Consider the following 25,945-nt stretch of genomic DNA (forward strand, 5'->3'; position numbering starts at 1 on the left):
ATTAGAATTAACATGAGCAGAACTTACTACATTAGACAAAGGTGTGAAATATGCCCCCACGAGAAATCTAAACAAATTCCAAATGTATGTTGATATCCAAAAATACACCAGAAAACTCAACATTAAAAAATATATGTTATCTAAGCCTCCCACTATTCATACCATGGAGACAGAAACCTCAGGGGGAATTATCCACAGCAGTCTGAGAAATAAATCACTGTTTAGCCCACCCATTTCAAATAATGAACACATTGAAGTGTTCAACAGAATGGTGATGCAAGAGTTGAATAAATTAAAATATAAAAAAACTTATGAATCCCAAACCATCCACATGGGAATAAAACAGCTAGAACAAAATAAGGAAATTGTTGTGAGACCAGCTGACAAAGGAGGAGCAATTGTCATGTTATCAAAAGAATATTATAACAGGGAATTATTAGAACAACTAAGTGACACAAATACATATATTAAACTTAAAGGGAACCCAACAAAGAAATATAAATGGGAGCTATCAGATCTAATCTTGAAAGGAGTTGGAAAGAATGTCCTAACCAAAAAAGAATCAAAATACTTAGTACCGGACACCTGCAGAGTACCCATCATTTACACGGTGCCTAAAATACACAAAAATGTAGAACAGCCGCCAGGGAGACCCATCATAAATGGCATTCAGTCAATCAACACCAGGTCGGCAGAATATATTGATAAGTTTTTGCAACCCTTGGCCCCAAACCAGAGCATACCTCAGAGACACGAAACATTTGATACAAATATTGGAAACTCTGGCTCTAAAATCAGGAGAGAAATATATTATTGCAACAGCTGATGTAGCTTCCCTGTATACAGTAACTGATCACAGCAATGCGATAGAGGCATCCAAATGGGCTATGGATAAGTTTAGTAACCTTATCTCAAAACAAAAAAGATTCATTATAAGAAGTTTAGCCTTTGGAATCCAACACAATTACTTTTGGTATAATGAAAAATATTATAGACAATTAACTGGGATTAACAATTAACAATTAATGGGAGCCAAGTATGCCCCAAGTGTAGCCAATGTTTTCATGGCCAAATGGGAGGAAGAAGCAATTTTTTCAGATGTTCCAGACAATATGGTACTTTACAAAAGATTTATTGATGACTGTATAGTAATATGGAGAGGGGATGAACCAAGTCTAATCCAGTTCTTCAATCAACTAAACATTAATCAGAAAAATATCAAACTCGAATACGAGATAAGTGACAAAACAGTCCACTTTCTAGATTTACAAATATAGCTTCATAACAATTCCATCAGTACCAAAACGTTCTTCAAACCAGTTGAAAGGAATAGCTACATACCCACTGACAGCTGTCACTACCAACCATGTCTAATCAACATCCCAAAAGGACAATTCATACGTCTTAGAAGAAACTGCTCTAATAATAAAGAATATCTAACACAAGCTCAATGGATGGGAAAGAAGTTTGAAGATAAAGGATATAGTAAAGAATTCATTAGAGAAAAAAAATTAAAGCAGTCAACCAAATTCCAAGAGAGTTACTCATTCAAGATAAAATTAAAGATAATAAAACTATTAATGACATACCCCTGATAATGAATTTCAGTGCACAACATAAAAAAATTGAAAAAATTATCAATAAATACGGGCCTCTTCTAAAAACAGACAACACCCTCGGCAACATTCCACCTGATAAACCGCGCTTCATATATAGGCGAGTACCAACATTAAGAGATCTGATAGCAAAAAATGTACCGGAGCCACCCAAACGTGTGACAGAATTATCTTTTTTTCAGGGGGAAGGGTTCTTTCCTTGCAAGAGGTGCTACGCTTGTAAAAACACCCAACAAAATGGGCAAAAATGTAATAAATTCACATCAACTAGCACCAAAAAAGAATATGACATTAAGGATTTTATATCATGTAGGACTGAAGGTGTAGTTTATGTCCTACAATGCTCTTGTTCACTGCAATATATAGGCAGAACGAAAAGGCCTATGTGGAAACGAATAAGGGAACATATTCAAAACATAAAAAAAGCTTTCCCGAAGCATAGTGTTTCCAAACACTTTGCTACGCACCACAATAGAGATCATACAGAGTTAATGTTTTGGGCAATTCAGAGATACAAACCCCACTGGAGAGGCTCAAATAAGAACAGAGAACTGAGTAAAACCGAATCAAAATGGATATATGAGATGGGTACTCTTGCGCAGAAAGGCCTCAACATTGAATTTGATATTAACTGCTTTATATCAGATTATTAAGTACGTCATGATGGGATATATTCTTAATTGTTTTTACACCTTTTTATATTTTAATTGGTTTTATATATATATTTATTTTATTTTTAATAGCTTTACATACATTTTTACTTTTATAATAATTTTTATACATTTTTTAATATTATATGATAATAATCTCTCTTTTCTCTTTTTGATATCACTTATATGGTACTGGTACATCTATTTACAATATGATTTATTTATATATCTATTAGGACCAATATGTGTTCAGATAAAGTTTGTATACTATACATTGTGTAGAACCATCATCAGAATAAGTTATAATGTTTAAATGAGGGATACAAAGCGAGATTACAACATTTAAGGGAATCTATGTCACCGGGTAAGGTGCTACACCACGATTGAGAACATCAACCTTCGGCATGACTGCTGAGGTGCAATAAACCCAGGTCCATACCATGATCCATCCAATTTAGACCTTACCCCTTCTTCCCATCAATAAAGACCACTTACCACCATTCATGTTGGAAAGGGCAAGGCCACAGCTTTTATTAAATTCAACTCTTTAACAACTTAAACATACATTTAACATTCCACAGTGCCAGTCACAGTAGCACTGTGAGCACTCAGTTCCGACTGGTGGAAAGGGAGATAACTGAGGGGCCTGTCCTTACCATAAGTGCCGGACTGCCGTCTATCTCCCAATTAGCGTGAAGGGCGTACCTCTTACCGCCGTGTTTTGCTGGCAAGGTCACCAAAAACCGCAGCAAGCTGTGACGTACCAACCATATAAAGGGCGGGAGGGTGGGCAGCTCTTACCGATCTTCTTCACCAAAAAGGCCCAGAATCCCCTGGGGCAACCACCTTAGTGAGCTCAGGCCCAACCCCACTCCGTCCCCCCACCAATCTACCGTGACCCCTAGTCACCATACTCCGCCCTGGTTATGCCCCCAACAGTCAAGGCTCTCTTTCCCAATGGGTTCAAGAGGCCTGCATGACTGCTGAGGTGCAATAAACCCAGGTCCATACCATGATCCATCCAATTTAGACCTTACCCCTTCTTCCCATCAATAAAGACCACTTACCACCATTCATGTTGGAAAGGGCAAGGCCACAGCTTTTATTAAATTCAACTCTTTAACAACTTAAACATACATTTAACATTCCACAGTGCCAGTCACAGTAGCACTGTGAGCACTCAGTTCCGACTGGTGGAAAGGGAGATAACTGAGGGGCCTGTCCTTACCATAAGTGCCGGACTGCCGTCTATCTCCCAATTAGCGTGAAGGGCGTACCTCTTACCGCCGTGTTTTGCTGGCAAGGTCACCAAAAACCGCCACCCGCCTGTCAGTAAGCTACTGACTGGCGCCCCACCGCAGCCAGCGCCTGTTCCACGCCCCTCTGGAGACCCAAATTAAAAATATCCAGCCCGATGTCATTCAGATGAACTCCATCCCTCCGCAACAAATCGCTATTATCACCCTCCAGGTCCCTGTGGCGGACCACTACACCCCCTATCTGGCGCACAAACTTAGCCACTTGGGCATTGACCTTCCTACGAAAATGTTCTAGAAGGGGGCCAGGGACATCACGCGCCCATACCGAGCGGGGCACGATTTCCGACCAAACAACTGTCAGGTTATTAAAGAAAGCACAACATTGGGCAATGTCACTTTTTACAGCAGATATGATGTCCACGGATCGCATATATCCAACGTCATTCCCACCCGCATGTATGACCAGGATGATGGGACCAGAAACGTGGGCACGAAGTTGCTGACATTCCTGAAGAACCTGAGTCCAACGTAACCCACGCAACCCGATCCATCGTATCCTCGCCACATCGTATGAGAATCCCAAGTTCCTGCCGTAAGTTCGGATCTGTGCCCGACGAGCGGCCCAGTATACGAAAGAATCCCCGAGGATCCAAATCTGTGCCGGAAAAGAACCTGGAAATCAACACAACAGATGTGGTCGGACATACAGAGAAAAACTAGAAGACTCCCATCTACCCAAACGCTGAAGTTCCGTATCAGAGAAACCCAAACCCGACGCGGCGGTCGCTGCGCCAATGCGAAAAGAGTGGGTGGAAAATTCCTTCGCAGGAAAACCCAAAATCTCCAGACAACGACGAAAAACGCGCAAGAATTGAAAACGGCTGAGAGAAGTTGCATCAGCATGGACAAAAAATGTAGGGGCCAGGGACACCGGACAAAAGGGGCCGCCGCAATAATGCAAGACTACCCGGCGGCCCTTGCCAAAACAATCAGTCTTGGATGAACGCAAGAAAATCGTGACACTGCGGTGCGACAACGCCACGTCCTCCCATAGGATGCCCCCCGGGATCAATTTTGACTTTGACACCAATTCGCCAATTCGAAAGGCACCAAAGAAAGCCCAAGAAAAAGCTACCCTGAAAGGAGAGTCTCATATTCCGATGAACATACATTCGGAAGAAGAGACAAGATGCCCAAAATAATCTGAATAGATATAGGGCGTCTGGTATCCGGGAGGTGCGTAACCCGCTTCCAACCCCGGATAACCCGCCGGACAAGAAAAGCTTTCGTTACATCCTCCCACCCTAAGAGCTGGAACCAAAATGACAGGGCCGACAACGCGGATGAAACCGTCGACCCGGAAACGCCTTTTTCCGATAGAAATAATAAATAGGCAAATAAGGTTAAACGACGGTCATCCGGAGAATAAATGTTAAACTCACCGCCCGACGCCTGGACCCACTCATGCCAAACCCGGCAGTACGCCGCCCACGTCCGCGAGGAAAGCGACGACCGGAGGAGCTCAGTCAAACGCCGGAAACGAGGTTCCATAAGTGGGCCGGACAGGGAAGGCCCTCCAAAGAAGCCATCGGAGCCAGTGTTCGAAAACGGCAAAACTGTTGACGAGAAAGAGCATCGGCAATATCATTAGAGGTACCCGGCACATGCCTAGCCCTAACGCAGATGTTGAAATGTAAACATTTTAAAACTAAAAACCGTAGCAACGAAACGACCGGAGGAGAACTGGCTGACTGTTTATTCACCACCTGCACCACACTCATGTTATCCGACCAGAAGACCACCCGGTGATTGCACAACCTTTCACCCCAGAGCTCAACAGCAACAATAATTGGAAACAGCTCCAGCAGGGTGAGGTTGCGCAACAAATCCATGTGGGCCCATGAGGCCGGCCAACGTTCAGCAGCCCATTCCCCTTGAAAGAAAGCGCCGAACCCACAGGAGCCTGCAGCATCGGTATATAGCTCCAGCTGTGTGTTCGGTACTTCCTCCCGCAACCAGCACGACTGTCCATTGTAAGTCTGCAAAAATGATAGCCATATCCCTAAGTCATCCCTCATAGGCTTGGTGATCCTGACATAGTGGTGAGGGGCAGTTATGCCCTTCGTGGCCCATGACAGTCGCCTACAGAAGGCCCTCCCCATCCGGATGACCCTACAGGCGAAAACCAGATGACCCAGCAACGACTGTAGCTGTTTCAGCTGTAATTTCTTTGCCCCTTTCGCCAAGCGGACCAACGAGAGGAGCCTGGACAACTTGTCACTAGGCAACCTAAAAACCATCGCCACCGTGTCTATCTCAATACCTAAAAAAGACAGGACTGTGGCGGGACCCTCCGTCTTGTCAGCGGACAGCGGGACGGCGAAAAGCCGGCATGTATCCTGAAAAACAGTGAGCAGCTGCAGACACCGCCCACTGCCCGCTGGACCCACAAAAAGAAAGTCATCAAGATAATGCAGAATGGACTGAATACCCGCCTCCTGGGTGACCACCCAGTCAAGGAAGCTACTAAATAGCTCAAAAAAATAACACGAGATGGCACAACCCATAGGGAGGCACATGTCGAAAAAATAGCTACCCTGAAAGTAGCAACCCAGGAGGTGGAAACAGTCCGGATGGACCGGGAGGAGGCGAAATGCAGACTCAATGTCCGCTTTTGCCAGAAGGGCAGACTGCCCCGCTGCCCTGACCAGCTGAAGCGCCCTGTCAAAGGACGCATAGTGCACTCTGGATTCCTCCCTGTCAATGCCATCGTTCACCGAGGAGCCAGAAGGGTAGGAAAGGTGATGAATGAGGCGAAATTTTCCCTCCGCCTTTTTTGGGACCACACCGAGAGGAGATACCCTCAGGTTGTGGAAAGGAGGGAGATCAAAGGGGCCTGCCATTCTTCCCAGTTCTCGGCCACGACGGACTCGAATTCTTCCGCCGATTTTAAATTATGAGACATGGTCGGGGCGTCCGACGGGGTAAAGGGGATCCAGAAACCGCGGTCCAAACCGTCCCGCAGAATCAGGGCCTCTCTACGAAGGGGGTACCGGTCTAGCCAGGGAAGCATCTTTATGACGTTCACCGGCGTCCTCCGGCTTAAGAAGGTCAGTCTTGGCTCCGGGTCTGGAAAATGACTGTTTTCCCTTTCGAAAACACTTACTGGCGGGGTGAGCCCCTCCACAACTGGAGCACTCATGCCTGAAACGACAGGCGGAGTACCACTTGCAGTGGCTTTCGTTGAAAAGCCAGCAGATACCCTTCTTTGGAGCGGCCGACGCTCCGGACTGAGGGGCGCCGACCGCGGACTGAAAGGACGAAGGCCTGTGAGGGCACATAAGCAGCAACCACAGGCTACCGTCCTGACAATCAAAACGAAATTCCCGCCGTGCCGCCATTTTCTGCCGAAATTGAGTGTCATAATGGAACCAGCACTGACCCCCATAGACCTTGTATGCACCCCAAATAAGGTCCAAATAGCAAAATAACGAAGTGGCCAACTCCGGGAACCGCTCACTGAGCACTCCCGCATAGGCACAAAACCCCTGCAGCCAGTTCCCGAACGTCCTAGGAAGCTGTTTGGGTTTTTCACCTTGCGCCGATACGTCAACCCGTCGAGATTTGTCGATCGTCTCCCTGTCCGGCGGAACGAGGGTAAGAAAGTCGACGAATTCGCGACGCCATATCTTTTCTTTCGTCTCGTCCGCCAAGTGGGTACCCGTCGGCGACACTGCCCATAACGCACCCCCATAAGCGGAGGTGGGGTTGGGAGATCCCGAGACACCCATACTAGAGAGAACTGATTTCACAACCGACGCTATGCGGTCATCCGGGCCCGATACGGAAGCATCAGCACCTCTACCCCAAATTAACTCACAGTCATACTCACTTGGACGAGGAGGCATCGCGGGTGATGGACGGTCGGCCACCGGGCCCGGCAGCGAATCCGGCTCCAAGGCGATCCGAGAGGACTGTAAGCGTAGGCGGGCCGCATCATCTGCTGGGCTGTCCCGACTCAAGGAAAGGTCCAAGGGCGGGGGTCCAACCACGGACCCGGTCGAATCCGACTGACTATGGACAGAGGCTGAGCAGCGGCAGGTACACCTGTCTGCTCCTCTTGCTTGACCCGGGGCGGATGCCGCCGCCAGCCCGGGTCTGGAGCCGAGATCCCCCGCCCTGGCGGGCGCAGGGGGATGAGGTTGGGCAACCGATGCAGGCATCCCATCAGGACCGCCAGCCCGGACAGGCGCGTATGGAAGCGGTTGCCCCACCGCTGGGGTGGAGGTCAAACGCACCCGGCTGGCCTCCGCCCTGCGGGGCGCGGGAGGCTGCCGGTGTGCACGGGGTATCAGCGGGGGAGGGGTTAACTGCACATTGCCCGCCCTGTCGGGCGCAGGGAAAATGTGCCTTCCGCCAATCCCCGCAGCCTGGGACGTGGAGGGAAGAAACCTGTCCCCTGCCCTGCCGGGCACAGAAGGAACTCCGCAGGATAGATCCTGTACTAGTGATCTCATGCCCGCCCAGGCGGGCGCAGGGGGACAGTGCTGTGGCCAATCATGTCCATCTCCACACACCACACTGCTGTGCTGCCCAACGTGCCTAGTATCCAGCTGTGGCGTGTGGAGATTCAAATCTCCCGCCCAGTCAGGCGCAGGGAGCGTTGCATCCACCAGATGGCGCCGGTCCCGCTCCAAGTCTCCGGCGGAGCGAACATTGCCAGCGCCGAGGACAGCTGCAGAGGACGCAGCAGCGGCCGGCCGACCGATCCGCCTCCTCCTCCCTTTCGTCCCGGAGGGTTGCCCGGCGGAGGAGAAAACGGATCTGCCACTCAGTACCCCCCCGCCATCCGCGAACGAAGGCATGCTGTCACCACACTGGGGAGGAGGGGGGGGGCCGGGGAGCGCTGCGGCTCCAGCCCGGCCGCCTCCTGTATTAGCAGGGGGGAGGGGGGGCGAACACTGGCGCGGGGGCTGCGTGAGCGGGGACAGCGCGAGGAGGCCCGAGTAGAGGCCTTAGCCCGCGCAGGGGACCTCCGCCGCGCCGGCAAACTACGGGGGATGACAGAGGAAGAGCCCTTCCCCGTCAGGGCAGGCAGGGGGGAGACAGGCAAAGGAGGGGGAGAGGGGGAGGAAGGATGTGGAGGAGAGCAGTAGGAGGCCCTAGAGGGGCTGGGGCTGAGGCGGGAAGGCGGACGAGTTCGCCTTCTAACCCTGGGGGGGGATCCTGAGGGGGATCAGGTGTGGGAATAGGAGAAGAATCCCCAGGAGTCAGGAGGGAGAAAAGCCACCCTGCCTGACCCTGAAGAGCCATCTCTCGGACCCTGGCCAGAAGGAGCTCGGTATCCATGGTTGGAGGGACAGGGTGGGGTTCAGCCACAGCTCTTACCGATCTTCTTCACCAAAAAGGCCCAGAATCCCCTGGGGCAACCACCTTAGTGAGCTCAGGCCCAACCCCACTCCGTCCCCCCACCAATCCACCGTGACCCCTAGTCACCATACTCCGCCCTGGTTATGCCCCCAACAGTCAAGGCTCTCTTTCCCAATGGGTTCAAGAGGCCTGCATTTGAAGGAATTAGCTATAAATTTAAATTCAGGAGTGTGCAATACTGCTATGCACCACTTGAGGGAGTCCATTAACATATGGACATAGGTTCTTATTTTGTTATCTTCTTACTTCAAATTTTATCATTATTTTATTTTTTTATCTTGTCATCATAAATTGTTTTCAGTATGTAATGATTAAATATTGTTTTTGAAATAAATATACACATTATAAGCAGTAAGCAGTGATGATCCGATGATCACAGCACCATCACCATGGTAACCTGAATGCCTAAATACGGAGACGCTGACATCTCAGGTCTATCCTTGAGAAAGTCACGTGTCATCGACGCAACGTGTGGGAGGAGCCTAGGACGTGGTCTGTTGTGTAACACATTGTATCAAACAGCGGCTTGTCTGACAAGCCTCGTCCGCAGCAGCTAACTGAGATCTGCCTATCTGCATGCCCTAACCTAATCGGGCGCACGTGAGTTCATCACTGTGCTGTTTTGCTTGTGGACTTTTCTTTTTAGTTACATTGCACAATGATCCTTTTTCTTTGTTTGTCTTCCATAAATCATCTGGCACTGAGAATCTATTAGCTACACTATTGCGGCTGTGGTGGAAATATCCTATATTGTGAATAAACAAGCATTGCAGGAATTTAATTACCTCAGTTCACTGAGGAATGAACTGCTGTGTTAATCATCAATTTCATCCCATGAACTAAACCATCTATGTACAATCGCATTCAATCGGCATTTTATATTTATTTTATATTTATATATATTAATTATTTATATATATCACTGGCATTTAACAAGTTGTTATCTATTTATATATTTATTTCTCTATAGTATTGTCATGGAGTGTATAGTGTTCATCACGGGGAATATTTGCATTTAAAAGTATTTATTAATTATTCAGGAACTTGAACACATACATTTCAGGACATTTTTTCAGTTTATTTGCACATTTTTTCAGTGCATTTTTTTCAGTGTATTTGCACACATTTTCCCTATATTTATTTAATTTATTGACTTTGCATTTTTAGTATTTATTTTGGAGTATCTTGCACAAATCTCAGCACATCTTTTCAGTGTATTTGCACATCTTTTTAGTGCATTTTTTTCAGTGTATTTGCACACATTTTTCCTATAACTCACTCATTTTAGTGACTTTGCATTTTTATACATACCCTATCACATTTGATTTTTATAGATCCACATTGATTGAACGGTTTATTAGAGCGCATCAGTTTATATTTTATATACTTTCTAATTTCTATGGGATTCTGATCACTGTCTAATTGATAGCAGCTTAATTTTTGTATTGTTCAATCAAACACCTTATGAATATTCACTTATCTAGATTATTATTTATTTCACGTATATTCACCTATCTAGATTTATACCTACCTAGTTTCATATATCACGGTGTGTCCATTAGAGCGCTTGGTTTTTGTTTATCAGTGTGACAGTTACTAACACCTGATGAGCAACTCGAATCATGTATTTAAAGTAAACATTTCGTGAAGGGGGGCTTAAGAAAAAATTGCAAGGGAAGATCCCTTGTATTACACCCTGACTCGATGGCCTAGCTTGCAAAGTCCTGGTTGGGGTCGAGAACTGGTTCGACCGGGAACCTGTAGTAAGATGACATAGGAGTTTAATTTAAAAAATGGGTTGTGAAGAGCTGTTTGGGGCATAGCTAGACCCCTGGTGAAGGTGCAAGCCCTATCGTCAGCGTGTGTTTTTTTTTACACACTTTTTTTTTTTTTACCTGAGGAAATACTGTCCAAACCTGGTGCAGGATGGAGCAACTTGATCTCAACTGAGCTAAAGGGGAAATGACAGAGAAAATTATTATTGGCTGATTTGCCACTGGAGATGATGAGTGGCCGAATTGAGTCGGCTAGGTGCAAATGCATGTGAATAATACGGTAAGTCTAGAAAGTGGTGGGGATAAGGCAGAGGAAGCCATGACATGCGGTAACAACAGTTTTACGAATGGGGAACATGACAGAAAACGGTTTGTTGGGGTGTAGAAAGAAGGTTTTAATGAGTCCTACCTGCGATGGGGAGCAAGGAACGATCAACAAAAACCTACGAACGGGGAACTGCAACACCCTGGAATTCGAATACCCAGACTCACAAACACACAGTGAGCTGGCAGAGTCGGCCTGATGACATAATACCGTGCACTGGAACCAAAAAAAGACCACTGTGGGTGGTCTGCCTAAATACTCCCCGGGCTCCTCCCATAATTTCAGGCCACCATACTGGCCTTCCTATATATATAAATATAGCAGGTAAAATAAGTATTGAACATGCCACAATTTTTCTAGGTGAATATATTTCTAAAGGTGCTACTGACATGAAATTTTCAACACATGTTGATAACAACCCATACATACATACATACATAGAAAACAAAACAAAATCCTTTGTTGGTAATGACAGCTTCCAGAAGCCTCCTGTATGGAGAAACTAGTCGCATGCATTGCTCAGGTGTGATTTTACCCTATTCTTCCACACAAACACTCTTCAAATCTTGAAGGTTTTGTGGGCCTCTTCTAAGAAGTCTGATGTTTAGTTTTTTCCATAGATTTTCTATGATTTTTTCTAGATTTAAGTCAGGTGATTGCCTGGGCCGTTCTAGGAGCTTTAATTTCTTTTTTTTAAACCAATAGAGAGTTTCCTTGGCTTTGTGTCTGGGATCATCTTGCTGAAATGTCCACCCTTGTTTCATCTTCATCATCCTGGTAAATGGCAGCAGATTTTTATCAATAATGTCTTGGTACATTTTTCCATTCATCCTTCCTTTATCGATATGAAGTTTACCAGTACCGTATGCTCAAAAACAGCCCCACACCATGATGTTCCCACCTCCAAGCTTCACAGATGGTATGGTGTTTTTGGGGTGATGTGCAGTGCCATTTGACCTCCAAACCTAGTGTGTATTATGACATCCAAAGAGTTACATTTTGGTCTCCTCTGACCAGACTATATTCTCTCAGTATTTCACAGGCTTGTCTAAATGTTGTGCAGCAAACTTTAAACGAGAGAAGGGGGGGGGGTGCTGCGCTAACCAGAGGGGTCTTAGATTATAGGGATAGGTAGTATTTCCTAGTATCCATAGATCCCGAGGTTTTCAATAGTAAAAAACGTCAGAAAATCGCATGAATTGGAATAGAGAGTATGTATAGATGTAGTGACTCAAAATTGATTATGTATATATAGATCCAATCGGTGATAAAAATATAATAATAAACACTGGTGCATATATTGATTAAAAATTATATAAAAACCAATATTACATATGTTAAAAATGTTTAGAAATTCAATATAGCCAAAGTGCTCGTGCTCTTGTGCCTTAAATCTAAAGATCAAACTCATACATATGCTCAAGTGCAAAATAAGGCAATAAAATAAAAAACAAAAACTAACAAGTCATATATCAAGTGAAAACAAACAAAAAACGAGTGAAGCAAACAAGAAAAAAAAGGAAGAAATGGTCGCCTGATCCTTATGTTGCGACCCGTGCGACAGTGCAAGTATAATGTGAATGATCACGTGAGTGAATAAACCCTCTTTGATAATTAGTGTCCAGAGTAAATTAATAATACAAGTGTCCAAAGAAATAAATAGTGTTCAAAAGCCAGTGCTTAAACGCAATACTCCAATGACAGTGGGGTGTTGCTATGCAGATCAGACACTCTATATCTTCTTCATGCAGCATGCACTAGTGTAGATAATGGCCCCTTACCTAGCGGTGCTAGGTCAACCGCATTTAAGTTGTTAACTCTCGAGGTCCTGGGTCTCTCCTGTGTCTCTGTGTCCAGACTTGCTGACTCTACAGGATCCTATTGGGGGCTGGGATATGTCTACGACCGTAGACGTCCAATGACAAAACACGTAGGGCGTGGCCTGACCAACGTCTTGCGTCATCTCCTAAACAGATCGTACCTAGGATTTTTGACGGTTCAAATTCCGATCTTTCATGCTATATTGACATTTTCATAATACATGATGTGGAGGAGGAGCTAGGAGCCGCACTGTCCCAGGACCCCAGTTAGGACCACAACTAGACATATCCCAGCCCCCAATAGGATCCTGTAGAGTCAGCAAGTCTGGACACAGAGACACAGGAGAGACCCAGGACCTCGAGAGTTAACAACTTAAATGCGGTTGACCTAGCACCGCTAGGTAAGGGGCCATTATCTACACTAGTGCATGCTGCATGAAGAAGATATAGAGTGTCTGATCTGCATAGCAACACCCCACTGTCATTGGAGTATTGCGTTTAAGCACTGGCTTTTGAACACTATTTATTTCTTTGGACACTTGTATTATTAATTTACTCTGGACACTAATTATCAAAGAGGGTTTATTCACTCACGTGATCATTCACATTATACTTGCACTGTCGCACGGGTCGCAACATAAGGATCAGGCGACCATTTCTTCCTTTTTTTTCTTGTTTGCTTCACTAGTTTTTTGTTTGTTTTCACTTGATATATGACTTGTTAGTTTTTGTTTTTTATTTTATTGCCTTATTTTGCACTTGAGCATATGTATGAGTTTGATCTTTAGATTTAAGGCACAAGAGCAGAGCACTTTGGCTATATTGAATTTCTAAACATTTTTAACATATGTAATATTGGTTTTTATATAATTTTTAATCAATATATGCACCAGTGTTTATTATTATATTTTTATCACCGATTGGATCTATATATACATAATCAATTTTGAGTCACTACATCTATACATACTCTCTATTCCAATTCATGCGATTTTCTGACGTTTTTTACTATTGAAAACCTCGGGATCTATGGATACTAGGAAATACTACCTATCCCTATAATCTAAGACCCCTCTGGTTAGCGCAGCACCCCCCCTTCTCTCTTTATACCATTTTTTTGGGCTGGTGTTTGAGCCCTTGTTTTCGGTGTATGCAGCTGTCCAGTAAGAGAAGTTGCATATAGGTTATAAAATCGATTAGACCCATTTCCCTAACTGGTAGCGCAGGAATAACCCCCGTTTTTACTTTTTAAACTTTAAACGAGCTTCAACATGCTTTTTCTTCAGCAATGGAGTCTTGTGTGGTGAGCGTGCATACAGGCCTTTCTGAAGTTCTCCACAAGTGGTCATTGGCTCTTGGACAACTCTTGTGATAATTCTTTTCACCACTGTCAGAAATCTTGCGAGGAGCACCTAGTCGTGGCCGGTTTATGGTGAAATTATGTTCTTTCTACTTCTGGATTATTGCCCAAACAGTGCTGGAACATTCAGAAGTTAAGAAATCCTTTTGTAACCGATGCCATCAGTATGTATTGCAACAAGGTTGTGAAGGTCTTGAAAAAGCTCTTTGCTTTTACCCATCATGAGATGTTTCTTGTGTGACACCTTGGTAACGAGACCCCTTTTTATAGGCCATCCGTTGAGATATTAATTTGCACTGACAAGGGACAGGATTGCTTTCTAATTACTGCCTATAATTACTAACTATACTTGTTAACAGGATGAGTGTGCAAGAATTCATAAGATCTGAGAGCACATCTCCCCAAGGTAAGGCAGGCCATATATTATGCACTTTTCTTAGCTTCCACCATGGCTGGCTGCCACCTGATAGGTTGTAAAGCTGCAGTGTTTCAGCGATAGAAAGCTGTGCATAATTGAGTTTTTTCAGCAGTCCATTTTCCTTCTTAGTAATGCCTCTTCCTACACAAATGTAGCTTTAAAGATGGTCATTGCAGACAGGTACGTTTGCTATTTACAGAGCAGTCATCCTCCAACTTGGTAGGTCAAGCAGTCTATGGGCCTGTCCCATCCTGGATTTATGTATCCTACAGTGTTAAGACTGCGGTACTGAAGTTTGGCACTACAGCAGTTTATCTGTTTTACAGCTGTGTATGTGAGAGGTGCTTATGTGCTTATATACACAGTTAATTGTTTGATTCCCAGAAAGAGGCATTCTGCAGCAGCAGAAATCTATAATGTCAACATTGCCTTGGGACATTCTTTTGCAATGGGGCACCAATTGGTATAATGAGGTCATCAGCAAGTTTGTGTAAAGCCTGACCAGCTTCCTGTAACAGAGTGCCATCAGGGCAATAAACTTGTTACTTACTTATAAATCTGACAGGATTACTTTAATTACTTCAATCACAAAAGCATTCTCAGCAAGATCACTAACTTTCCCTTAATAAGTTCAAGGGTGACCAATCTTTTTAAACCCACTCAAAACTGAATATTCTGATGGTAAAAGTTTCTACTGAAAATATATTTTTTCAACACATTCAAGTTTGCTTAAAAATCTAAACAATGCAAAATGTATAGACACAAACTATACTGCAATTCGTACTTTACTAACCAGAAACAGTCTAAAAAAAAAATACCTGTGTATCGTTATACCAATATTATGGCAAAAAACAATATAAAATGATGTGTTGATGGAGTTCAACATGATTGAATAATATTGATAAAAATCTGTTAGCACAATAATTTACAGATACAATACCTTGACAGTCCAGGCCATTAGGAGCAGCTGTAAATCCAGTTCCACACTTCAGTACACAAATATAAGAACCAATGGTATTTTTACACTCTTGATTTTTGTGACACACAGACTCTTCCAGTGTACATTCATCAATATCTATAACACATAAGATATTTTTATTGCAACCTCTCTCTGCAGTGTAATCAAAATAGATATAGATATGTGCTGTATTTATTGGAGTATAACACACACTTTTTCATCCTGAAAATCGGGTGAAAATACCGTGTGCATGTTATACGCCGATACTTCAATTTTAGCTGCCTCAGAGGGGACAGGGAGGGGGCGGGATGAGCGCCATCAGATTACATACAGTGAGAATCTCCTGTTTACATGGCGGCCTCTGTAATAGGAAGTCCCGTCTCCTGGGCCACCATTGTACCACTGTTCTGTCTATCATAGGAGATTCTCACTGTATGTAATCTGTCAGCGCTTATCCCGCCCCCCTCCCTGTCCCCTCTAGGCTGCAGATGGGCATCGATCAGGCTGCACTGATGGCAATGTTGAGCCTGCTGCATTGCAATGGCGATGCTGCTGCACTGATGGCACTGGTGAGGCTGCATATGGGCATTGATCAGGCTGCAAATGAGCATTGATAAGGCTGCATTGATGGCAATGATGAGGTTGCAGATGGGCACTGACCCTTATTTTGCTTCAAAGTTCCTTACTTAAAATTTATGTTTTTTTCCTGAAACTTCCCTCTTAAAATGAATGTGCGTGTTATACGTCTGTGCGTGTTATACGCCGATAAATACAGTATTTGTAATAGTTGCTGTAATTTTTTTCTTCACTTATTTTTCTCTTGATTGTTTCACCAATCAATTAAAAACATACAAAGTTTTAATTGACATACCAACATGGCTTCACTGGAGAACTATGTACAAGCTGTAAATAGATCTGTACTGGCAACTACAATTTGAGTCCTTAAAATTGGAGATATGCAAGTAGGAAAGTTGGGGGGGAACTACAACAGTGTGCTGGAATTCATCCCTTGATTTATCTGACAAGTTGCTAGGGTGGGCTCGGAGTCAGATGGGGCTGCAGTGTTGATCAGGCTCATATGGACAATGCCAGACAGGTGACACATGGTGCAAGCTTGGCTGTGTTCTTGGCTCCTAGAGGCCTGAAGTCAAAGTTTAGTGACTTCGAATGCAAGTTTTGCATGAGCCAGGCCTACTAACTCTGATGGTAAGTGGAGTGTGCCCTTGGGCATGGGCATAGCAATATGCACAGCGAGCATCACAACTGTCCAACCTTGGATTAAAACATAAAAAATAAGACTGCCGTTTATTTGTCAGTAAGGGGCAGCATTCAGTGAAGAGGATATGAACGCTACTGCTGGTATGTGCAGGCAACTCTGCATATCTATGCTTTATACCTGTCAGCAATTTTTTTTTTTTCTTATAAAGACTGATGTGGTTTATATATTAATGTGGTGCAAAGATGCCTAATGAATGTATATATTGTTAAGTAATCTATTATTAAGTGAAGATTTTTCTGTGATCTCAATAAAACCTGCTTGGTTTAGCTGGGTTGTTGTACTGTGCTTATAACCATTGCAGTTTTAGCTGTTTTAATTAAGAGCATTGATTGTCCTTTCGGCACATAATAGATTTTCACAACCAAATAAAATATTTGTTGGATTAACTTCTTGATCTTCATAATCAGTCTAAAGAAATAAATGTTGAAGATGAGGTGTCCTGTTTCAGTTTTTACCATTATTAGCTAGAAAAGTTGTAATTGCTTTCGCTACATAAAAACAACAGTAACTATTGCACCTTCATTACTTGGTTTTATTTAAAAGTTCTTTACAGAAGTTAAAGAATTAACTAAGGCTTGTCAAACTTACCTTCTGTATACTGTGAAACTGATTTATAAAAAGAAAAACATCTGCTTTGTATATCATTTTTCAAAAGCAGGTTAAGTTTAACTCATTGCCCTGAAAAATACATACTTTCCTACAGTTTTATTTTCCCACCCTGTGTACAGAAGAGTAGTTTCAATGTTTGTGTTTTACCTGTACCATGTTATACTTCGCATAGTAAGTTGGAGAAAATGTGTCACAAACATTTTGTTTATTAGGAAAATACATATTTATCATTTATATTTGGAGAAACAGTTTGTATAGTTAATATTGTATTTACATTGATGTATGCATGCTTTTAAATGATATTTTAAATAACTTGAAGAGATTACTACTATGATTAAAAAAACATGATGTATGTGAACATGATAAATCCATATATATATATATATATATATATATATATATATATATATATATAAAAATACATACACAGTATACTGTATATACTGAGAGTTTGCAGCAGAGAACAATATGAAAAGGTACAGGCATGAAGTGTACCATTTTACCTAAAATTATCCTTAGGGGAGGGAGGGTAGAAGCTGATAGTGGTGAAAAGGGTGGAGTTGGGGAGCAGGCAGAGCAGGAGCTAATCACAAAAGCAGGAGGGGTTGGGAATGACAGCTTTTAATGTATCATTAGATAAGAATAAATGGGAGCTAACCATGGACAGTTGAAGTAGGAAAAGGGAGACAGAACAACAGCTGACTGCCAACTGGAGGGGTGGGGGTTGGTGGAGAACTATGCTTTATCTACAGAACGTAGATGAAAGCACTGAATGAACTAAGTGTTTTGCAAATACAAGAATGATCCAGGAACAGCCGTGCCCTTGGGGGAATCCTTGCATGATCAGTTATGGGTCATGTGTGTCTTATTTTCTGGCTTTTGTGCCCAGTTTTGCTTTACTATATATACTATGTACTACTGTGGACAATGGAGGTAGGAAAAGAGAGTCAGGTTAGCAGCTGAGGAGGGTTTAGGGGTTATACAGAAAGCCTCTCCCTCTCCCTCTACAGGACAACCTGTAACTAACCTATAAACTGTGGCTGCCTCCCATAGGAAATGTTTTCATTACAATCCTCAGGACGGAGACCAGGGTGGGAAATCTTAGGCTGGCATTAGGAGGAGCCAAGAAAGGAAAAGTATGAAAACAGTTTTTCTCATTCTTGGACCTCCTCATGTCAGCCTAGTAGGGATGTAGCGAGTAATGCCACTAAAGGAGGGAAAAAGACTCAAAAGACATAACAAACTTTTTGCCTAAACTATTTTAATGAGTGACAGCTGCAGTAATAACATTAGAACCAAATGCCTAAAATACTGTAAGGCCACATATACTCTGTAATTGTGAATAAGTGTTAGCTGCCCTCCAGCTCATTGCTTGCACACCACATCTGCTGAAACATTGGCATACGTCACCCTAGAGACCGCCAAACTTCTCGTGAAATGGGCTGTAACTTCCAATGGCAGAGAAGACCCAGAGAGCTACAAGCATTTCAAACCATTTAGACAGTCTAGGAAGAACTAAGCCTTGTCAATACAGTAAAACCTTTCTGTGACCCAGTTGGGACACACAGAGATTATCTTGCCTTTGAAAGCCCTTAGTTTGTTCCAGGTATCTCAAGTGGGAAAGAACAAGATCCAATTTCTTCGATACTTCTTCTGGTTCATCATTTGGAAAGGCCAGAAGAGCAGATTACCAATTCATGTGGAATGTAGTTAAGACCTTGGGTAGAAAAGCTGGGACAGGCCTAAAAATAACCTTGTTTTGAAACACAAGGCAGTATGGTTTATTAGCAGAAAAGGCGCATAATTCTTATACTCTTCTTGTGGAAACAGTTATGGTAAGGAGTATCTTCTTCAAGGTTAGATGGAACAAAGAGTAAGAGGAGATCAGATCAAAAGAAGGAGATAATAAAACTTATAGGACAAAAGACGAATCTTACTTGGGAAAGCACAGTCTAACCAGTGGTCTAATCTTCATTGTGGCCTTGAAGATTAACTAGAGGCTTAAAGGCCCATTTGCTATTTGTCATAGGTGATTGTGCCAAAACCAGTGCCTTTATCGATCTGTATGACAAGCCATTCTCTAACCCATTTTGCCGAAATTTGAGAACTGAAGGAAACAAGATACTCCAATTCTTCTCTGAAGATTTGCTCAAGAAAGCCTTCTATCCATGTTAATAAGTTGAGTTAGTTAACTCCTTTTGAGTTTGCAATAAGGTCTCCATTACACAAAATTGTCTTAAGCACCCCCTTTCAACCTTCAGGCCATCAACTTTAGCCTCCCAGGATTTGGATGAAAAGACTTGTTTTGGAGTAAGAGGTCTCAGCAACAATATAGCGGAACTGGTGACTCCAGCTTAATCCTCCATACCAGGGGAAACCCAGGCCTTTTCCCATTGCATCTTCAGATGCATTTTGAGAATCAGTTAACTTGGAGGGAAGACATATGCCAGATGGACAGTTTGGACAAGCTGATCCCAAAGGTGTTTGGTTTGGGATCACAGCACACTTATTTTGATTAAATAAGTGACACAGATTTATTTTGGCACCAGTTTGGACATTGGGGCTGTTCTTATATATTTCTTCTGACTTTGATTCATAATTCCTGTGAAAATATTTGAGTGGTATTTTGACCACAGCATTTTAGTATTATTATATTATGTATATGATCCACTGTATCTAGTACACACACAAATAGTGCTGCACCATTGTTGAAGGAAATTGAAATTAAGTTACATTTTTTTCCACCTGGCCCCTAAAACCACAGGGATGCTAGAGGATAGAAGGTTTAAAGAACTTCATACATTCTGTCATCAATAGGTAGTGCTTGGACATCACCTCCTTCACCCTGCATTATATGCCCAGGATCTTCCTCCAAGGTAGAAAGATAAGGCCATGACTGGACTTAAACATTGTTTCAGAACTTGAGTAGACTGAAGCTGACTCTACTGATAATTGACAATCTACCAAGTGCTTGAGCATCCCACAGGCTAAAAAAAACTGTTTTAGCAGAATCTTTTTTTGTCAGGGCTATCAGCAGAATGTCATTGAGGTAATGAAAGACTTGAAGACCTTTGATTTTCAGCAATGCTAGTTTCTGAGTTCTGGGTGTGGTGCAAAGACCGAAAAACAGACAAGGAAACTGCAAGAAAACACTGGCTGCCGAAAATCTGAGAAAGTGTTGGAGAGTATGGGAACATGAAGATATGTGTCCAATAAATCCATCAAAGCCATACAGTCTCCTTTCATCACTAAAGGTATGATGATTTCCAAGGATTCCTGAATTGAGAAACATTAAGAAAACAATTTACTTAATTCAGAACTAAGACTGTTCTAAAGCCCCACCCCAAGGACTTGGTGACAAGAAAAGCGCGAGTTAATACTCCTGACCCACTCTTGCATTTGTACTAGAAGAATGACTTAAGCCACAAATAATTATTTAAATGTGTTTGCAGACAGCATAACTTCTCTGGAGATGTGGGCATCCAAGTTTCTAATTTTGAGGAGGCCTTTTTCGAAAACTCCAAACGATACCCTCTGCGAATAATATCCAGAATCCAAGCATCCTTCATCTTCTTCAACCAGGCCTCGCTGAAGATAGATAATCTTGGTCCCACCAAAGAAGTCTGGATGGACACAACTTCAGAAGGTCTTGTCAACCAACTTCGCACCCAGGATGGGCTTAGACTAAGCACCTTTGGGAAATAAAGACCCTTTTTCCATTGCCTGAAGAATACTCGAACAGGCCTGTATGGACTGGTTTCTTTAAAGTATTCCTTAGATTTACTGAATGGGTAAAAGGAGTGACACTGACACCTTCTTCCTTGTAGAATCTGCCCCAATCTACTGCCAGAAACTCGCTGAATGGCATTCTCTAATGTTTTGCCAAATAAAAGTTTTCCATCAAATGGGATAGAGTAGTAATGGTGTATGGAGTCATTGTCCACCAACCAATGCTTTAACCACAAAGCTCTGTGCTGTGACTGAGTGAGCCATAGGTCAAGCTGTCATCCTCATTTAATCGATTGCTGGTTCTGCAATTAAATCTGCCGCCTTCCAAGGTACTTGAAGGGCAATAATTCTATAAACTTCTTCACCTTTCCTGAGTAACCAGACTCCATGTCGGTTTATTCAATTGGGTATCTGCTGGCATATTCACAGTTGGCCTCCTAATGAACTCTTCCACAATACGCCCGTTCTTGGAACTTCAAAGAACATACAACCTTCTAAAATCAGACTTCTAAAAATATCTTCGCCTCAGAGCCATCCTTGCAAACCTAAAAAAAAACACCTTTGGACATTTTAACCTATTTTGATACCACCACCAAGAAGAATAAAGGAATTTTCTTTTTTCTACCACCTTCTTAACTTCAATCCATTTTTCCACCAAAACCCCAACTATGGAAAATTGGGAAGCAGACCTTTCCCAAACCTTTACAGTGTCCCAATGGACTAAAGCCTCCAAATTACTTTTGTCCTGCTCAAACTGCATCACTCACTGGGAAACCTCTTTAAAGCTCCTACATAAATGGTACTACACCCCAGTCAGACTTTCTTAGATGTTCTTGTCTACCTCCCCCAACTGTTGGAGAGATTGCAGCTCCCCGGCTTCTCAGCTCATTCATTCACATATGGTGGTCATGCCCTTCGGTCTATAATTTCTGGAAACGCGTATTCACTTTCTTATCAAAAATATCTCTAACCACCATTGCCTGCAACCCTGCTATTGCTTTACTCCTCTTGCGCCTTTAATTTTGGGCTTCCTCTCATACTCCCAGCATAGTACATGGTATAATAGCTGCCAGAAGAACAATAGCATCTGCATGGAAACAGCAAAAATCCCCCGTCTGGTCAGTTTTCGTCCAACATCTTAATATACAAACCCAGTTTGAGCCGATGTTTGCAGACTCCACATCAGCTAACCTCACTCTGAGAGCTGCGGCAACAAATTTTAAAGCTATAGATGGCTTAGAGGACACCCCTGCTGCTGAATATATTCTTTTCACATCCGTTCAATCTCCCACTTCATAGGAACTTTGAAAGGCTTTAAGTTATCTAATGGTAGCGTGATGTGACGTACAAACCTTAGAAAAGTGGCATCAACTTTCTGCAACTGTTTGGTGTCCCAAAATTCTGAATCTTTTTTGTAAAATTGGAAATAACTTTGAAATTCTGTGATAAACGTTATACTTTCTATTGGGCTAAGCCTGAATTTCAAATATCAGGGGAAAAAGAAGGAAGGAAAGAAGAATACTCTTGCGATCCAGGTAATGTTAGTGATGCTTTTTAGGCAGGCATTAGGGAAAGCTTGAAAGAGTGCACCTCTGGCTAATTCAGAATCCAATGATTGAGACCCACTGCCTCCATCTCGCCAGGGTCTTGCTGCAGTCACGGAAGATGAATATTCTGAGGAGAAAGGCATAGATTGCAATACTCAAGCCTTCTTCCTGACTTACTATCACATGCCTTCTTTTGCATGTCTTTAGTGTAAGACTTTGCCTTTTGCACATCTGCCACTCTGTCATGCACTGCCACCTTTAGGCATGCCCCACACACCAATTCTTCAGACAAGTCAGAGCCAAACAGGCCCAAACAGGTGACCATCTCAGACTGGCAGGGTAAGAGTCCCTGGCAGATCAAGATGACCCTTTCCTAAGATTGTGAGCTGATCTATGCTTCTTGGTGGATTTTTAATGAGGTGAATGCGCAGCAGTTTAAGCTGAATTGCATGGTCAACAAGAGAAGTTCGCTTGGAGCGACCTCCGGGTGGAAATGTATTCCGTCCTGGGCACTTCATTCTGAAACACAGCAGCGCTCTTCTTAAAATAATAATAATAATAATAAATAAATAACATACATTCCTTTCCCCAATATCTTTGGTGCCCTGAAGCTGGTGGAAGGGCTCTAGATCAACAAAAGAAATTCACAAACAGAAGCCTCTGTATAAAATCTACACCTCATGCTCCCACAAAGAACCTGGCATAGTATCAGCAGCATAGTCCAGCAGGAGGCACAATGGGGAAGGAGACAAAGGCATAGCAGAAAGATTTGGTATGTAAGCACAATGAGTGGAGGCAAAGGCCCAGGCTGTATACAGAGTGCTGGTAGCAGCAGAGGGAGAAGGAAGCCGGGCGCACAGTAAGTAGGTGGCTTCAAATAATCAAAAGCATCCTGACAGCTCCATAGTAACCAGGGCAAAACAGGATGAGCCCTGCCTCCATGACCCATCACCCACCTCACAACAGCCATCCCCCTACACCGGAGCATATGGAGCCACCATAACAGGATTTCCAGCAAGCCGGTTAAGGGAGAAAACACCAAGCAACATAGCCAGCCAGTCATTACAGTCATTTATACTGTACAAATAACCAGGAAATAACTCACACTGGATAGCAGCAGCCGTGGGATGGCTTCAGCATTAAATGCAGTAATTTATACTGAACAGTAGTTCACCCCTGTACCTAGGGTACCCACTGTCAAGGGAGTTTTTTTTTCTTTGAGGTGTCCAAGTGAAATAAAGCTATTCCCTATGGGAGGCAACCACACTTTATAGGCTAGCTTGAGGGTTGTATACAGTATACATACAAAAATTCCTCTACAAGTGGGTACCAAGGGGGCTCCACTTCCCTGCTAGAATGCAGTATACCACAAACCTTTTGTAGAAATGAAACTGATGTTCATTCGCTGTCCTTTGTTATCCCACCACATAATTACATTAATATATTTAATTGAAAATTGATTGGATCGATTGATATATATTTATGTGGTTTATATATATAAGACATATATTTAAATACACGTAGCTACTGTGCTTGAAATCACACACACTTGCATGCTCTTTCAAGCACATATGATTGTTTCTAAAAAGTCAAAATTTATAAGGTTTCCATTGAGCTTATTCTTTTAACATTTTCCTTCACTTTGTCTCAAACCACACATGGTATGGAAACTCTGCTTGCATACACACAAAGCTGATGAGCTATAACTAAAATGAACTATAATGAGATACGAAAGTATAGTTATGAAATCAAGCTTACCAAAACACGTCTTTCCATCTGGTGAAGTCATGAAGCCTTTAGGGCATGAACAGTAGTAACTCCCCATAATATTATGGCAAGATTGTGAGCATGAACTGTTTATGGCACATTCATCATCATCTGGAAGTATTTAATAAATATTTGTCATAAAACCTTTTAAGCAAAAGCTTAAATGGCAAACTCTCTGGCTTATACTAAAGTAACTAAATGGTTTTCCAAATAACTTCAAGACAAATATTGCCAGAAAACACTATTGTATTAACAATTTATTGAAATATGTATAAAATGTTAATTCTGCACCCAGAGCTGAAGTTAAAGAAGTATTTACATATTTCATTTATTCCTTGCAAGGTAATATCTGAAAAATACTGACCAAAATCTTAAGGATTTGTTCACACAGCACTGCATGCTACAATGCTCAGTATTAGGGTGTAGGCTGCTGTCAGATCAGGGCCAGTAAGCTGCAGTGATATGTGCATTTTTCTGTGATACTTCATTCATTTCTCTGCATAGCAGTGCAGTGCAGTGAAATGCAGTGCCTTCCAGTGCGCTGCAGTAAAAGCTACATGTCTGCATTTTACCACAGCTTACTGCACTGCACCTTTCAGATACGTAGCATTGTGGCAATTGTTTTCTATGTGCCCTAGTGACAACCTGCATTGATCCAGTGCTATTTGTGAACGAGCTCGAAGGTAGAATACACTCACCAAGCAATTTATTATGTATTATTTAATACCTGTGCAGCTGCTTTTCTTTGCAATAATTTAATCAGCCAATCTTGTGGCAGCAACACAAATGTATAATATAATGCAGAGACAGGCTATATGAGCATTAGTGAGTGTTCACATCAAACACCAAAATGAGGAAAAAGTTATTCTCTAATTTTGGCGGTGACATGATTGTTGGTGCCAGACAGGCTAGTATTAAAAGCATTTTTGTAATTGCTGAACTTTCGAATTTACACAAAATGCTACAAAAACACTCAGTAAGTGAGATAGCTCTATCTATGCCTTGCTGATGAAAAGTTCAGAAGATTATGTTCCAACTGGTGAAAGCTGACAGTAAAGTTACAAGAGCTCAGATAGCTACTCTTTGCAACTGGGTTGAGCAGAAAAGCTTCTCAAAATGCATAACATGCTGATAGAGTGAAAAATATGGTACTCAGCGAAGGCCGGTCCATAAGGGGCGCAGGGGCTCTGCCCCCTCTAAACTCCATGCCATGGCCCCTAGTCTTCATGTGGGGAGCCAGACGCATAGATTTCTACAAGGTTTTTTTTAAGCACTTGATTAGAGCCTGAGGCTCTAATTGGCTTCAAAAAGGTTAGGCTCAGGGCACAGAGCACTGTGTCCCGAACCCACCCACTAGTGATATTAGCAAATCAACATTTGCTATTATCTTCCTGCTTTTCCTC

General features: G+C 42.8%; 1 protein-coding gene across 1 annotated transcript in view; it reads right to left on the minus strand.

Moving 5' to 3' along the window:
- The window catches only part of HMCN1 (hemicentin 1), a 656,490-nt gene that overhangs the window by 51,614 nt on the left and 578,931 nt on the right, over positions 1 to 25,945 (minus strand). The window contains exons 99-100 of the mRNA XM_073592871.1: positions 24,534 to 24,653; positions 15,594 to 15,728 (exon numbers count right to left, since the gene is read on the minus strand). Of these exons, the coding sequence (XP_073448972.1) occupies positions 15,594 to 15,728; positions 24,534 to 24,653 (255 nt within the window). The remainder of the gene's footprint in view (positions 1 to 15,593; positions 15,729 to 24,533; positions 24,654 to 25,945) is intronic.

This window comes from Aquarana catesbeiana, linkage group LG07 (genome assembly GCF_042186555.1).
Source record: "Aquarana catesbeiana isolate 2022-GZ linkage group LG07, ASM4218655v1, whole genome shotgun sequence".
NCBI classification, from domain to species: Eukaryota; Metazoa; Chordata; class Amphibia; order Anura; family Ranidae; genus Aquarana; species Aquarana catesbeiana.